We start from the raw sequence: 16,746 nt of genomic DNA, 5'->3' as shown, positions 1-16,746 counted from the left end.
AAAAAATAATCAATTTAATTTAAAAAATGTTTCTAAAAAAAGTTAAATTAATCAAATTAAATTATTTGAATTATTGATTAATTTTAGCTTTTAAACTCATAATTTTTAATAGATTTTTATTTTTTTATAAAATGTATAATTTATGTTATGGTGACTAGTTAATTTCTAAATTTTTATACTATAAATTTATCATTAGATTAAAAAATTATATCATAATTCAAATATTTAAAAGATAGTATATACTAAATTTTATCGCATTCATATTTTGATCGAATAAATAGAATATGTTTTACATAAAAATAACTTTTAAAAATTTATTTAACAAACTATTATAGTTTGATTGATAAATAATTTGTATATAAATTCATAAATTTTATGATTGAGTCTAATTATTTTAATTAAATATTATACATTATAAAAGGATCTTATAATAATAAGAACAACTATATAAGTATAAATATATATGTGTATACACATATAAATATTTTCTCTCTTAAAAGGAAAATTGTATTAACTATTCAAAGCATCTAAAACAACAGAGTTCGTGATACAAGGAGCATTTGAAACAAATTAAACAGGAGCATGGAAACGAAATGCCCGTTGAACTAAAGAATGAGCTACAACATTATCATCTCTCCTTGAGAAGATAACACAAAATGTCTGGTTTTCGTTAAGCAAACGACGAGCTTCAGCAATATGAGTGACAACAATAGATAGGTCCATTCCATAGTAAGCTAGTCTATTGACAATAGTCTGAGTATCAACCTCAGTAAGCACCTTTTCCCAACCATTTTCAACTCAGCTGGAGGGAGATTATCCAGACGGCGAGCATGGCCTCCGATGACTAAATCTTGATGATCTCTAGTCACAACTCCAATAGCAGCTTCTTTCGTCTTTGCGCACCAGACACCATCGACGTTGGCTTTCACGAAGCCATGCGTGGGTCTCTTCCAAGCTTCTTTATTGGTCACAGTAGAAAGAAATTCTGCACCACGAGCTGTTTTCAAATTAGATAGTAATAACATGGTATTATCATGTACAGACCTAGCATTCATGCAGCCACATGTTCCTTCTGTTCCGAATGTTATAAAGCAAGGATAAAGGGCGAGCAAATTCCTCCTTATCTAAGAGGTCAGCTAAGCTTTTAAACAATCTCTACAAGAAGTCATTGAGGAGTCAAAGACCCTGCTGTCTCAATTGGAAAAAGTGAGAATTCTTTTAGTATGGTGACAATCTCTTAAATTGTCATATGTTTAAACTCATTCAACGACCTTAAATGTTTAAAAAATTGCGTCTGCCAGATGTATGTTGTCAATATGCTAAGAAAAAACTTAGATAAATACTAGCTTGTAATTACTCTAAACTATTAAAATAACTAAGAAATTTTTAAAATATAATTTTATAACACGACACTTTTGATCGTATTATATGATGTTTTTTTGCTCATGTCATGTATATGTGATATCTTTTGTTTATATCACAGTACTTTAATTGACATGAGATAACGATGAATAAAATCGATTACAGATGATAACTTAAATACTTGATTCAATAAAAAAATTAAAGTATTTAACTCAAAAATAGATGTAATTTGAGAGTTTATTGTACAATTAAGCCGCATGAAGCATGATTTTTAAACAAATATATAAAATTAAAAAAATAAAAGATTTAAAAATCCAAAAAAAGATCAGCAAATTCTCAAATTTTTTGAAAAAATATCAGAATTCTTAAACATTCCCAGAGGTTTCACTTTTTTGTACTACTTGAAAACTTCAAAAAGAAGGGTAGAGCAATGGCGGATCCAAAAATTTAAGAATGAGAATCCAAAATTTTAATTTTATTTTCTTAAAAATAATGGGTATGCAAAAATTGTAATTTTTTCTTTTTTCCTTAACACATTAAACTAAATTTAATCATTTTCAAAAATAACGAGATGCACTTAACCCCTATGGTGGCTTAGTGCATCCGCCACTAGGGTGGAGAAGTAACATTTTCATATAAATTTGAGAATTTTCTGAAAATTTTTATTTTTGGGGATTACCCTTTTTTAATTTAATATTATTTATGTCGAAAAATCTTAGAAATACAAAAAACAAATGATAAAGTTTAAACCTTGATGCATAGACTTCACTTAATGTTGTTTAACATCATAAAATATGTCATATATTCATTGAGAATCATAGAAACATAGAACATGGGGGGAAATCAAATATTAATCCCTCAATTTTACATGTTTTTAGCTCAAAAAATTAATAAAGTTATCAATAAGAAAAAGGAAAATATGAAAAGAAATGAATGTTAAGAATTTCCTTGTCATTGGCAAATAGGAGCTGTGAGTTTATATGAACATATGATCCTAATTTGGCTGCCCACATGGAGTTCTGTTCCAAGACAAGTAGGATGGATCACCAAGAGGTCTGCCCATTATTCAACACACAAAATTATTTATTTCTTTTAGAATGTATGCATGTATGTATGTATGTTATATATGTGTGTATGTAAGAAAAAGAAACTTGCCTTGGCTTGATAACATAAAGAAGTATGAAGAAGACTGCCAAAAACAAGCACAGCCCTCCCAAAATGGTATAGGCATGCATGTATGCATTTATGTTATGTATGCATGTAAGAAAAAGAAACTTGCCTTGGCTTTATAACATAAAGAAGTATGTATGTACATATATGTGTGTATGCATGAATGTTATGTATGTAAGAAAAAGAAACTTGCCTTGGCTTGATAACATAAAGAAGTATGAAGACTGACAAAAACAAGCACAGCCCTCCTACAATGATATATGTACGCATGTATGCATTTATGTTATGTATGTATGTAAGAAAAATAAACTTGCCTTCGCTTGACAACATAATATGTATGTATGTATGTATGTATGTATGTATGTATGTATGTATGTATGTATGTATGTATGTATGTATGTATGTATGTATGTATGTATGTATGTATGTATGTATGTATGTATGTATGTATGTATGTATGTATGTATGTATGTATGTATGTATGTATGTATGTATGTATGTATGTACGTACGCATGCATGTATATAATGTGTATGCATGCATGTTATGTTGTAAGAAAAATAAACTTGCCTTGGCTTGATATTTGATAACATAAAGAAGTATGGAGAAGACTGCCAAAAACAAGCACAGCCCTCCTACAATGATAAAGTATGCATGTATGTATTTATGTTATGTATGTATGCAAGAAAAAGAAACTTGCCTTGGCTTGATAACATAAAGAAGTATGAAGAAGACTGCCAAAAACAAGCATAGCCCTCCTACAATGATATATGCAATTCCCAGGAACTCATTTTTCCCACCTATCCAGCTTGTGGTTGAAAGTACCAACATCTTCTTTCCCCCAAAACTGTATGTGTTGTAATTGTTTTGTATTTCGACCTCTATTTTCTTATTCGCCGGGAGGTCCTCCTCTATCTTCCCGTATAGTTTTCTGAATGTCGGCAGAGCCGCTGTCCGCATCCATACCATCAGATCCTCTTGTTTACTTAACTGCATCCACAAAACACACATTCTATCTCCTTTTCCTCCTAACCAAACCGAACCAAGCATGAACATAACAAGCATATGCTATACTTACAGGTAAGGAGGAGTTCAGTTTTGCACCTCCAATCAACCCTCCAGTCTGGAAATTTTTCGGATATACATCCTTTCCAAATTTATGATCTGTGTCACTCTTCCACGCTATGCCGTGTTTGTTTACTTGTATCGCCTTACTATCCAATGAAAACCCATATGTGTCGTTGAACAAACTCCATGCAACAAGGCCACAAGGAATGATTGGACCATCCTTCGTTTTGTCTTCAGGGGTACAATCACTCACGTCGTTCGCAGCTGACTTTCTCCTCAATTGTTTATCACTCCGACTGTTTACGTAACTGCAACCATTATTTTCGTATTATAAATATTTTGAAAGATGAAAACTGAAAGTATTGAAAGGTTATCTACATCAAGCACCATAGAAGGGAATGCATAAGAAATACTACTAAATCTTTCGTGAAACAGTTATATAATTCATGAAACTTAAACACGGTACTGATAAATAAGTACAAATATAAACATCTCTTCGAATATGATTTCACGCACCGACGATGGTTTTAGTAGTAGTTATCAAGCTGATAATAGATATAAATAGGCTTTTTCATCAGCTTAGGAACCTGGAAAAAAGAGGAGGAAAAAAAGAAGAAAAAGGATGGCTTAATGCTTGTCAGCGAACCGACATGTTAAGATGAAATGTCGAGGAATACGTAAAATAGATATGATAAACGAATAAAAAAATAGAATACAGAGAAAGCATTGGACTAACAGGCAAAACCCTAATGCAAGACTTGTCAGTATCAGCGCTTTGGATAAACTTAAGCTTATTATTGGAATAAAAAGGAGGAACACAACTCTCATCATAGCGATACACAATTTCCACCACCTATATGAACATCGAAAACAACAAAGATTTCAAAGTCCAGCACAGATCGAATAGCAACAAACAAAAGCAATTAGAGAAGATAAAGAGAGAAGAATACACTACATGCTCCGACGCGGCCAATGATATTAGTCCCAATGGGATGAAGACGATTCCGATGATGGTAAATGTTGCAATGACCTGCAGATACACCCCCCCCAAAAAAAATGGAAGCTTGCATTAAAATAAACGTGGAAGAAAAACCATAGCTTCCTCCTTCCTAAGAATCTAAGGCATAACCTAATACATGTGTTCAGGTACTTCATGCAATGAAAGTTCCATACATGCATAAGAATCCAAGGCATAACCTAATACATGTGTTCAGGTACTTCGTGTAATGAAAGTTCCATACATACACGCATGCATACCCCACACAAACACATACATAAATGCATACATACATTTATCCAGAAAGAAAAAGAAAGATAATATGAGACATACCAATCCAGGCGTAAGAGAATCTAAGGCATAACCTAATATATGTGTTCAGGCACTTCATGTAATGAAAGTTCCATACATGGATGCATGCATACCAGACACACACACACACACACACACATACATGCATACTGACATACATACATATATTTATCCAGAAAGAAAAAGAAAGAGGATTTGAGACATACCAATCCAGGTGTAAGAACAGGTTTGCAAGCAGAAAGCTCTTGCTGGGTGAATTTAGAATCTGCAACCCCAAGAAAACAAAAGACGAAAATCTACCATAACCCCAATTCTTGATTTGTAAAACTATACTAAAATCTTCAATTATTCACAAAGGAACAAATTATCAATATATAATCAACAATTGCAACCAAAAACCAGAGTTTACTTTCTCTTGTTGTTCTTCTCATTGGGTATTATAAGCCACATTGCATCCCATTTCAACAGATTGATCAAAAAATAAGAAGTGAAATTCAATTAAACAAAAAAGAAATAGAGAAAACCCCAATCCAACAATGAATTATACTAGTGAGATAGATTAACAAGAAAACGGAAAGAAAGGGAACATACATTTGGGTTTTCTCGAATGCTTTTTGGCGGAAGATTTAGAATTCGAACCACCAGCAGCGGTGGAGTTCGTGGTGTCTCCGTTAGCATCCATCTCGTGTAATTTGTCGGGAAAATCCTAATTGTTTTTCCTTTTTTCTTTCTCCGAAATACCTATACGAACCCAACACTATAATCTTTTCATTTTAGTAGGTTAGTATCAAACAAAAAAATTAAAACAAATGATAATGAAGAAAGTTGGAAAATAAAAACGATTGGAAAAGAGAGAGAATCGGACAGTGTGTACTCGCAATAACCCACCCAACCTATATATACACACCGTTAGGATAAAACAAAATTTATTTCATTTCTGGTTTATATTCTGAATTATTATAAATTTATATATTTTGTTTACATGTTAATGATTTATTTAAAACTAAGAACACTAAGGATGAATAAATTCATAACACTTCAAGTATTAGCAATACTTTCTTAATTACCAAATAAGACTTGATCTACATTAAAATTCAGTGTGTTGAATAGTGAAAAATTCGAACTTTATGAATGAAAAGCAATATAAAACTTAGAGAAAGAAATATACAAACACACACGAATACAAATTGAAAACACTGAAATTGAAACTAAAATTAAAGATATATATATTTACAAGAAGCTGATGCTTAAATAGATTCCTAATTAAATTCCTTTTCTCCTTTCTTTTGCAATGTTGTATTTACAACATTTTAAGTTGAAAACATTTACTTATATGTGTATATATATCCAATTCATCTTTCATTTGGAATTTGTTGAATACATTCTTCCTGAAATGGCAGCTGCAAGTGCTGCAGTGAAATTGGGGTCTTTTGTTAAAGAAGATGCCATATGTTCCACCAAATATTGCTTGATTTCGGGTGAATTCATTTTCGGTTTGGAGTGATTCCTAGCTTCTTCGTCGCAAGACTTTGATTTCGTGAGGTCTAGAGTAATGGTCGGTCCTGCCGACTTGACCGGGGCTGAACCGGCATGGACCGAACTGAGACCCACGCAACTGCTTGAACCCGATGTTGCTTCCATTTGAGATGGGGGAAGGTGATTATGCTCACCTTCATATGTTGCAACAACAACACACTGGTCATCAACGCTTCTTTGTACCTGAAGAAACGTCATACAAAATTAACTTCTTAACTATTGAACCGGCATGGACCGAACTGAGACCCACGCAACTGCTTGAACCCGATGTTGCTTCCATTTGAGATGGGGGAAGGTGATTATGCTCACCTTCATATGTTGCAACAACAACACACTGGTCATCAACGCTTCTTTGTACCTGAAGAAACGTCATACAAAATTAACTTCTTAACTATTTGGGCTGAACCGACATGGACCGAACTGAGACCCACGCAACTGCTTGAACCTGATGTTGCTTCCATTTGAGATGGGGGAAGGTGATTATGCTCACCTTCATATGTTGCAACAACAACACACTGGTCATCAACGCTTCTTTGTACCTGAAGAAACGTCATACAAAATTAACTTCTTAACTATTTGCCACTCGTTCAAGATTCGGATTATCCAAATAAATTCTTATATATAGATATAGATAGATAGATAGTATAGTAGATAGGTAGGTAGATAGTATAGGTAGATAGTAGGTAGATAGTAGGTAGATAGATATAGGTAGATAGATAGTAGTAGATAGATAGATAGATAGGTAGATAGATAGATAGATAGATAGATAGGTAGATAGATAGATAGATAGATAGATAGATAGATAGATAGATAGATAGATAGTAGATAGGTAGATAGTTAGATAGGTAGATAGATAGATAGATAGATAGATAGATAGATAGATAGATAGATAGATAGATAGATAGATAGATAGATAGATAGATAGATAGATAGATAGATAGATAGATAGATAGATAGATAGATAGATAGATAGATAGATAGATAGATAGATAGATAGATAGATAGATAGATAGATAGATAGATAGATAGATAGATAGATAGATAGATAGATAGATAGATAGATAGATAGATAGATAGATAGATAGATAGATAGATAGATAGATAGATAGATAGATAGATAGATAGATAGATAGATAGATAGATAGATAGATAGATAGATAGATAGATAGATAGATAGATAGATAGATAGATAGATAGATAGATAGATAGATAGATAGATAGATAGATAGATAGATAGATAGATAGATAGATAGATAGATAGATAGATAGATAGATAGATAGATAGATAGATAGATAGATAGATAGATAAACCGACCTTTTTTTTACGGGGCAGCTAGGTGCGAAGGAGCACTTGAAGTAGGCTCTCGGGGAAGGATTATCCCTGTTGACCTTTTGGCCATATTTCCTCCATTGGTATCCATCCTTAACGACCTGAACACGAATCGAAATCGGAATCCTTTCATAACAGTATGTAATTAACATACGATTATACGTATGTATGTATTGTGCATGCATGTAAAGGAAGACTTTTTAGACTTACAAGGCTGGTGTCAGAAGCATCAGTTCTCACATAAGCTCTTGAAACTTTGGCCTTGATAATTTCTTCTCTGGGTTTCTTATATGATTCTTCATCAGTTGAGCTCTCGGAATTTCCGATGATGCTGTTCTTGTTGTCATCGTCGTCATTACTGCTCTCGGACTTCCGTTTCTTCGTTGGACTAAGCTCAAACTTTTCAGGCTTGTTCTTGCCCATCAAATCCACCAACTGGCTTTGTAATGCATTGTAACTCTCACACATTGCTGTTAACATATGCGTCAACTTCTTGTTCCCTTCGCTCACACGGTTCAATTCATCCACTAAAGAACCCGTCTGCATAATTCACACATAATTTACATACGATGAGACTCGAATTCAAGAACTCAAAAATCCCGAATTCACATAAAATAACCATTAACACAACTCAGTAACTCACCTCTTCTTTCACTGAAAGTTTCCTTCCAAACACAACTAAGTTGCTGCCATTCGTCTCCTCCTTCTGCAACATAAAAACTTCTCAGTTTATCAAATCGGTTCCGATATACCAGCCATATACATACTGGTACCAGAACAAAAATAATATGCCGATCGATACGTACGGTACATATCGAATATATAAACTTACCGGAGTAGTAGTTTCCAGTTGAAGGGACCTAGCTGAAGCATTAAGACCCAAGGCATCCACCTATGAAGAAGAATTCATATCTCTTTTCTATCAATCTTCAAGCAAAAACCCAGATCAAACATATTCACCAAGAAGCTGAAAGTTGCCTGGAATTGACCAGTTAAGAAGAAGAATTGAAGTTCCAAAACCAGTTGTCCCAACAGGATCAAATGAACTTAATGATGTTGCATAAATAGAAAGCAAAAGGCTAAGGAAGCTTGGTGGAAGAAGGGCATATGCTTTTCAGCAGAAAGTGATAACGAGTAATAACTAAAAACAAAGTCTTTGTTTATTTATATAGGAGGGGCAAGTATGTAGAATGTGCTCATATATAATATAAACAAAAACAAAACTTCTAATTCTGGTTTTAGTATACTATGTTGAAATTTAGAATTTAATCGCTCTACTTTGATTTACGGTATCTTATCCTGTTGTTACTCAAGGGAAAAGTCAGAAATTTTTGTAAGGAGACAGAAAAAATATATAATATTTTAAAGGATTAAAATATAATTTTTTAAATTTGAAAGGATTAAATTGAAATGTATTCTTACATTGTATTAATTGATATTGTACTTATATGGAAGTATCGATTGTAATTGTCACTTCGAAAAAATTACTGTTTGTATAAAATTTATTGAATTTTTATGTGATCTTTCTTAACAGTTCGATCGAATTATTGGTTGTACCAATTTGAATGTACTAATAACATTGCGAAAGTAGATGAATCATATTATGTTTAAATTAACAAAGGGAGTGAGATTAAAATTAGATCAAATAGAAAATAGGATGAGATGGTTTGGAAATCTTAATAATTTATTAAAGGTTTTGTCAAAGACATGATTCATGAAACACACCATAGAAGTAATGAAAACCTTGGGTAGGTGCTGTTTGGTTTTTCTGTTTCTAATTACAGAAGCTCATTGTTGACCAATCTCTGCCATACAATAAACATTAAACTTAGACATCATTATATATTTGCTTCGAACTCATTGAATGACGCCACTGGTTAAAGAGATTATTGTTTTTACTTAAACTCTTGAGTTCGAACAACTGTATTTATAGGATGTGTATATTGTTAATGATTAAGAAAAATTATAAACATACGTTATTTTATAATTACTCCTGAGGGTCACCAATTTTTAAACGGAAAATTAATAATTTGAAATATATGAATAGTCGTACGATAATTTTGTAATTTTTAATAGTCAAACTCAACAAGACAATACCCTATAATTAAATAATTATTTTATAACTTTTAATACTAAGAGAGTCAACAAAACAACACTATATAGTCAAAAAGTATTTGTGTAATTTACCCTGATTAAAATTTAAATCTTAATAAAATAAATAAATTTTAATTTTAATAAATTATAATAATAATTCTAAAAAAATTTCGGATCAAAATCGGACTATAAATACAACGGGAGGAAGGTTAATTGAGGATCACGCAATATCGCAAATTGCCGTTGGGATTTCGGGGTTGGAGAACAGACGATCAATCTCTGTCTCCAAGCAACCGCTAAACCCCAACCCCCATTTCAACACGCACCGTTTTGGCCCTTAATATTCTTTGCAATTTTTGTATAATATTTATTTGTACATATAAAATTACGAAAAAGAAGATAATTAAATTAAAATCCTCAAGAATAAATTTTCAAGGATTTTGTAAAAAAAATAATCGAAAGAAGAATTTGATAAGAGATCGATCGAAGATTAACGATGGAGGTGCCTATCTCATGGGATGCTCTACGCAAACAGGTTTACTGAATTTCTCTCTCTCCTTTTTCGGCGTTTAATTCTGCTGGACTAAGAATCGGGGTAGAAAATAGCCTAGGATTTTATAATTCTGTTGGATTTGATTGATTGGTTTCAATTGTTGAGTAATTTCGGATTATTTTGGAAGTGCTTGAGTTTTCTTATTGGAATTTGTTGAAACGAAATGGCAATATGGGATCTCAATCTATTGAACCTGATTTCCCTCCCTCTTGAGGGTGACTGTATAGAGAAACACATAGAGATTATGGATGTGTCGCTCATAGACAAAAGGAATACTTTCTGTTTATTTCCAGTTTTGTATCTGTTTAAAGGAATCAGGGCCATAACGATGAATTACAGCTTTGCTAAAACTTGTTGCCTTTTCTGTTTGTTCATTATTTCTTATTTTTTGAGATGTCGAGCTTTGATTTTCCCTAAAGTAGTGTGTTCAACACATATTTGGGACATGGTTATGAGGGTATAATCCTCTAAATATATGAAAATGCTTAGGAAAAATTAAGCATATTCGTGTCTGACAGATACCCTACAAGCTCCAAGTCTGGTTAATGTTCCGTTTTATCTTTTCTTTCCTTTAGTCATTGATGAAGATAAATGCTGTATTTAATTGTTAATATATTCATTTTATCTTCTGGGTTTGCTGTGTGGTTGATATTGCAAAATAAAATGAAGGGCAATTTAACCGTGTGTCAGTTTACTTGCCAACAACTAGAGTTGGAAGTCACTGAGGTCAATCTAATGATATATAGGTGTTTTATTAGTTTGTTATCTTACCTGGTGTAGACGAGACTCACAAGAGTGATGGCAGGTAAGAGTTAATTGATTACCTTCCCTGAATAAGGTAAACTTACGGAATTGCATTCAAAAAGGTTATGTGACTTTTCCACGTATGTCTGCATAGTTTATATAACTTATAATCTTATATAGCTGGTATAGTCCAACAACTATAGCTTGTATAACTGGTTCAACAATTGACAATAGTTGAGAGGGTTCAATATGCATTTATGGATAATCTTTATAGGTTAAGACTGGAAAGTATGATTTGGGTCACCAATATCAAGAAGTTTCGAAAAAAAAGCTTCATAAATTTCTTTTGGGAACATTTCTCTTCGCCTTTCTTTTTCTAGTTAATGCCCATATTTTCATTTGGATTTTCAAATTGTTGAGGCAATTAATTTGACCTTCAAATTTGTGGCATTGGGATTATCCTATTGAACGACCTTCGGAGAACCTTTTATTTTCCAAAAAGATATTGAATATATTCTGAAATGGCAATAATTGAATGATGAATAACTTTTTTTTTTGCAATATTATTGCAGGCAAGGAAACTCGAAGCTCAGTTGGATGAGCAGATGAATTCATATCGCAAGTTGGTCTCCAATAAGGCTTTGACGGAAAATGACTCAGAAGAGAATGATGTTGAATCTGGTATAGATCGATTACTAAAACAACTACAAGAAGTAAATATGAAAATGCAAGACTTGGTTTCATCTGGTGGTTCTGAAATGGTTTCTCATACCTTGACTAGGCACCAGGAAATTCTTCAAGATCTCACTCAGGTACTGTGATTTATAAAATATTTTTATCTCTGTCTGCCACAAAATCATCATCCTTAGCTTTTTCTTTTTTGGCCCTGTAAAACAAGCTTTTCTCCCTTCTCTCTTTCAATTTAGAACTAAGCAAAAGTGGCTTCGTGTCAGTCTGTTTGGAAACCAATAATAAAGCAAAAAGGAGATTAAGGGCATCTATCAGATGACTATCCAGCTCGGTTGGTAGAGCACAAGGTTCTTAACCTTGAGGTCGTGGGATCGAGTCCCACGGAGGGCATTTCATTATTCGGAGGTCTTCTACGGAAGCTGCTCTCAACCTGGTGTTGGGGGCAGCCTACTATCTTACCTCCCCCTTACCCCATTACATATGGGAACAAGGGACAACCATTTTTTAAATGTCACATATCTTCTTATCCTGCAGATATTCTTAGTATTCTTTGTCTCCACAACCATTTTGTTGTAGCCTGCCTACTAGTTTAGTTTGACATCTTCATAAGTCTGTAGATTATTGCAGGCTTGTAGCTTTCTTTATGCACCTTTTGGAACTTCCAAATATATTCTTTTGCTATGAAAACATTGACATGAGTACTAGGATTGAACTGCTCAGAAACTAACCTGATATTAGACCCGTTTGAACTGCAGGAGTTCTATCGTCTTCGCTCTAGCCTTAGAGCTAAACAAGAACATGCTTCCCTACTGGAGGATTTTAGGGAATTTGATCGGACTAGATTAGACTTGGAAGAAGGTGTGGGTTCCACAGAACAGGCTCTAATAAAGGAGCGTGCAGCCATCAGCCGTAATACAGGACATGTACGTAAGATTAATATTAGTTAACAATATCTTGTGTAGGTATGATTACATTACTTAATTCTTTCTACAAAAATTCCGTAAATGTCAGTTAATGATGAGAACTTGGAGTTTAAAATCAATCAATTAGTAATGAGATCGAGGAGAGGCAAATGGAGCGAAAAGAACTTTGAATAACATCGTGGATTAATGGTGGCTATGCATTTTTGTCATCTTTGCATTTGTTATTGTTTCATTCCATTTATTTCATTTTAAGGCTTTAAAGGAATGGTTTACAGCTGGTTACCAGTCTGAAAATGTTATGTTAAGGTTGATCATCATCACTGCTTGTAAAAGTTTGTCAGAAAATCTTTGAGAGCTTGCTATGTATTCTTTATAGATCTATTTTGCAGGTGTCATCTCATTCAATTAATTAGTGGATTCCATCACTTTGGATCTTTACGCGACACTTATAATATTTGAGTTACGGAGTAGTGGTCATTCTTGTTCAAGAAAATTTAGAGTTAGAGAAGTATACCTGGACTCTTAAAAAGTCGTAACATGTTATCTTCCAAATATATAGAGGGTGAAAGCAAAACTTAGTTCAAGTCCTTGTCTTTTTGGCCTGTCAGACCAATCTTGACTTTTAGAAGCAATTAGGCACATTAAAGTGGCATTCGTTTGTTTTGTTTTGTGTAGTGTCACCTGTTTCTTATTTCTATCTGAAAATTATTGTCATAAATTTTCTGGTAAGATGTGTAATGAATTGAAGTTTTCTTACCAGCTTGATTTATTTCTAATATTTACATATAATTAGCTGGTTCTTAACATATTGTAAAGAAGCGCATTAACAGTGGTGGTAGTCTTGCTGTTACTTCTACACATTTTTGGTACAAGTCTTCTTGTGAGTTTATAGTTCTATTAGAAGTATCTTGATAGAATTCCATTTCTGTTCGTATTTTTTCATCTGTCAAAGAAGAAAAACTCTCATTATTGTTGGGATTTGCAGATGCATAGTCTAGGCAAAACTTTCAGCTTCCTGTTAACTCATCAGAACTTTGTAACTATCTGTCACCACTCTTAGTTCATATTAAGTTGCCAACTGAATTTTGGTTTTGTAGATGGATAATGTTATTTCACAAGCTCAAGCAACCCTTGGTGCACTTGTCCTTCAACGTTCTACTTTTGGGGGGATTAATTCAAAGCTCAGCAACGTTAGCAGCCGTCTACCAACGGTATGAATACTTGCTAATGTTGCTAGTAGTGTTTCAATTTGCATACATTTCATTTACTATATAATTTGTAAGAGTGAAATGCATACACTGTGTATAAATTAGTTGATATTCAGTATGATTATATATATTTGAAAGCATGAAGGGATGAACTTCAAATTCATCCAAATATTTTCTTAGTGAATTCGGGAAATTCATTTTGTAACCCTTTTAACTGCTTGTGGAGTCTTAATAATTCCACTGGCAGTATTCATTTTGTAACCTCTGTGGGCTGGTTTTCAATTGCTTTGTCATGTTTTGACCGACACACCATCATGTTGTACTACCGTGCAGGTAAATCAGATTTTGTCTTCAATAAAGAGGAAAAAATCTATGGATACCATCATTCTTTCTCTGGTTGCATCTGTATGCACATTTCTCATCTTCATCTACTGGTTGAGCAAGTGACAATCTATGTATCCATGCGTGTACATTGTGTTTCCATCCAATGATTGTAGTGAAACAGGTTCCATCCTCGGTTTGATGCCACATATCGATCTAAGAAGGGATGTTATCTTATGGTGTAAGTTGATATTGGACATTTCTAGTGGGCACTGCATGTTGCCTTTCACTATGGGATTCCCGATATATAGGTAAAATTCAACATTCACGTATGCTTAATTTCTTTTCCTTTTTAAGTGTTTCCGTGTGAAATGAGTAAAAGGTACAAATAATAAGATTATTTCATTTCATTGCTTTTGTCCATAGCGCTACTCTTCTTATTCATGATGTGGTCCTATTATGATTTTTGTTGGGTATATTCCATGTCCGTTTTACTCTTTATGTTTGGGGTTCGGGTTGTCCCTTTCCACGACTTTGTCTCCAAGGTTGAATATGGGTTTTCTCATTTGGAATACAATGTGCCGTGTTTTATATCGATAATCAAAATGCCTAAAACACATAAAATAGCTAGTCTAGTACATGATTTTTAAGCTCCTATGTAATACAATGAGTCCTTTGAGGTGTTTTCTTGCTGGAACTAGAATAATTAATACCAAGGTGAAAAAGTTTCAACTTTTGTTTGTTTGTAATTTTGTGGCTTAAAATTATATGATATGGCAACCCAAAGATGGATTGAACATATTTTGGAAGATATATGTGTGTGTAAATATGTGCAATTTAATGTAAAAGGATGGTGCATACTTTTACGTGAAGAATATCGTTGGGCCATGGGCCATGCATTGATTCAGATATAACATTTGTGTTGAAAACAAGCACACACAATTTCAAGTGTGACGTGGGGAAAGTTTTCAAATATTTCTTTAACATCCGTACCCATAAATAGAGCTTAAATGTTTTTTCCTCTTTATTTTCTTCCTCCAAAATTTAAATTTTATAGTTTCTTTCTTGTCATGGTGATGCTGCAATTATAATTCTCTTGTATTTTTTTCTACCACTCAAGATATTAATGCCATAAATAGGGCTTAAATGTTTTTCCCCTTTATTCTCTTCCTCCAAAATTTAAATTTTATAGCTTCTTTCTTGTCATGTTGATGCTGCAATTATAATTCTCTTGTATTTTTTCAATCACTCAAGATATCCATGAACTCTGTTCACCGTCTCCTATTACTCTTTTGGTTTAAATTTTCCTTAAGTAACTTTAAAATTCATGAAACTCAATCTTAAATTCAAAACTCATGGAATTGGACATGATATCCATCATTTGATCAAAATGAAATCAAGATATGTAACTCATTTTCTCTTTTTTCACCTTGCCACTATTAAGATTTGGAAATATGGTTTTTTCACAAAGAATGAAGAAAGTTTGGGGGTATTTCATGCTCTTTAAAATCATATTGTTGTTAAGTATTTAATGCTAGAGTAATGAAAATATAAATAATGAACAAATTGATAAACTGTAGTGATTAAATAGAAATGAGAAGAAAGTTGAGTGATAAAATTTATAATTTACCCTTATATGAGATGCCCTCCCTTTCTAAACAAAGATGGGCTAGGATGGGAAGTTTGTAGGGTAGAGGCCTTTTAATTAAATAAAAAACAGATAATGCACACATTGTTATTGTTATTTAAATTAAAACACATACACTATTATTGAATTATTTTTTGGTACAATTATAAATTTTAAATGTGTGTATATATAATGAGAGGAAATATATCCCTCTTTTATAAGTAATATATATATATATATATATATTGAAAAGGAAATATCATTAAGAGATAGAGAACATTTGAATAGTGATCTATTTATGAACAATTTTACTAGCCGCCAATATAGTACGATAAGGTAGTTGAAGCTCTTTGTTGGCACTGTTTTGATCGATGTTCAAGCTCTATCAGGAACATTTTATCCCTTTAAAAATTGTATTTGTAATGTAAAAAAAATAGTTAAAATTTGTTATTAATATTTATTTTTTTATATAAATTACATTTTTAATTCTTATTTAAAAAATTAAAATTTTGATCGTGACCTAAACGGTAGCCATTAAATTAGTGATTATAATTTGCAAGCCTGGTAAAAAATTAAAAGATTGGAATTTGGAAGCCATAGACATTTGGATATCGATTATCACGATGATAGCATGGTCGATGAGAGGGATAATGATCAAATAGTGAGGGGGTGTTTGGATCAAATCGATAGAATTAAATATAAAGTGTTAAATTTATTAAATTATAAAAAATTAAAACCATATTAATCCTATTCGACCAAAATCTAAGTTTCAAAAAAAAAAATTGATCTTATCAAATCAAATCAGATCAAGT

The 16,746-nt window shown here is 32.7% G+C and overlaps 1 protein-coding gene and 2 pseudogenes across 1 annotated transcript; 1 reads left to right on the top strand and 2 right to left on the bottom strand.

Moving 5' to 3' along the window:
* Positions 1-2,296: 2,296 nt before the first annotated feature.
* Positions 2,297-5,687, bottom strand: LOC120147018 (annotated as a pseudogene).
* Positions 5,688-6,236: 549 nt separating this feature from the next.
* LOC120147123 lies at positions 6,237-8,684 on the bottom strand (annotated as a pseudogene).
* A 1,680-nt stretch (positions 8,685-10,364) lies between these two features.
* On the top strand, positions 10,365-14,720 carry LOC120147037 (Golgi SNAP receptor complex member 1-1-like). Its single transcript, XM_039160507.1, has 5 exons — positions 10,365-10,403; positions 11,738-11,977; positions 12,611-12,778; positions 13,876-13,989; positions 14,320-14,720. Exons 1-5 carry the CDS (start codon positions 10,365-10,367, stop codon positions 14,431-14,433), a joined length of 675 nt encoding a protein of 224 aa, XP_039016438.1. The 3' UTR covers positions 14,434-14,720.
* Positions 14,721-16,746: the final 2,026 nt, after the last annotated feature.

The sequence above is a fragment of the Hibiscus syriacus genome, unplaced genomic scaffold, assembly GCF_006381635.1.
Source record: "Hibiscus syriacus cultivar Baekdansim isolate YM2019G1 unplaced genomic scaffold, ASM638163v2 tig00110933_pilon, whole genome shotgun sequence".
Lineage (NCBI taxonomy): Eukaryota > Viridiplantae > Streptophyta > Magnoliopsida > Malvales > Malvaceae > Hibiscus > Hibiscus syriacus.
The sequence above is the reverse complement of the archived record's forward strand: the minus strand, read 5'-3'. Positions and strand labels throughout refer to the sequence as shown.

Coding starts and splice junctions, on each gene's coding strand:
- LOC120147037 (XM_039160507.1), top strand. CDS start 10,365: ATGGAGGTGCCTATCTCATGGGATGCTCTACGCAAACAG. Junction 10,404..11,737: donor GGGATGCTCTACGCAAACAG/GTTTACTGAATT, acceptor ATATTATTGCAG/GCAAGGAAACTCGAAGCTCA. Junction 12,779..13,875: donor TCAGCCGTAATACAGGACAT/GTACGTAAGATT, acceptor TTGGTTTTGTAG/ATGGATAATGTTATTTCACA.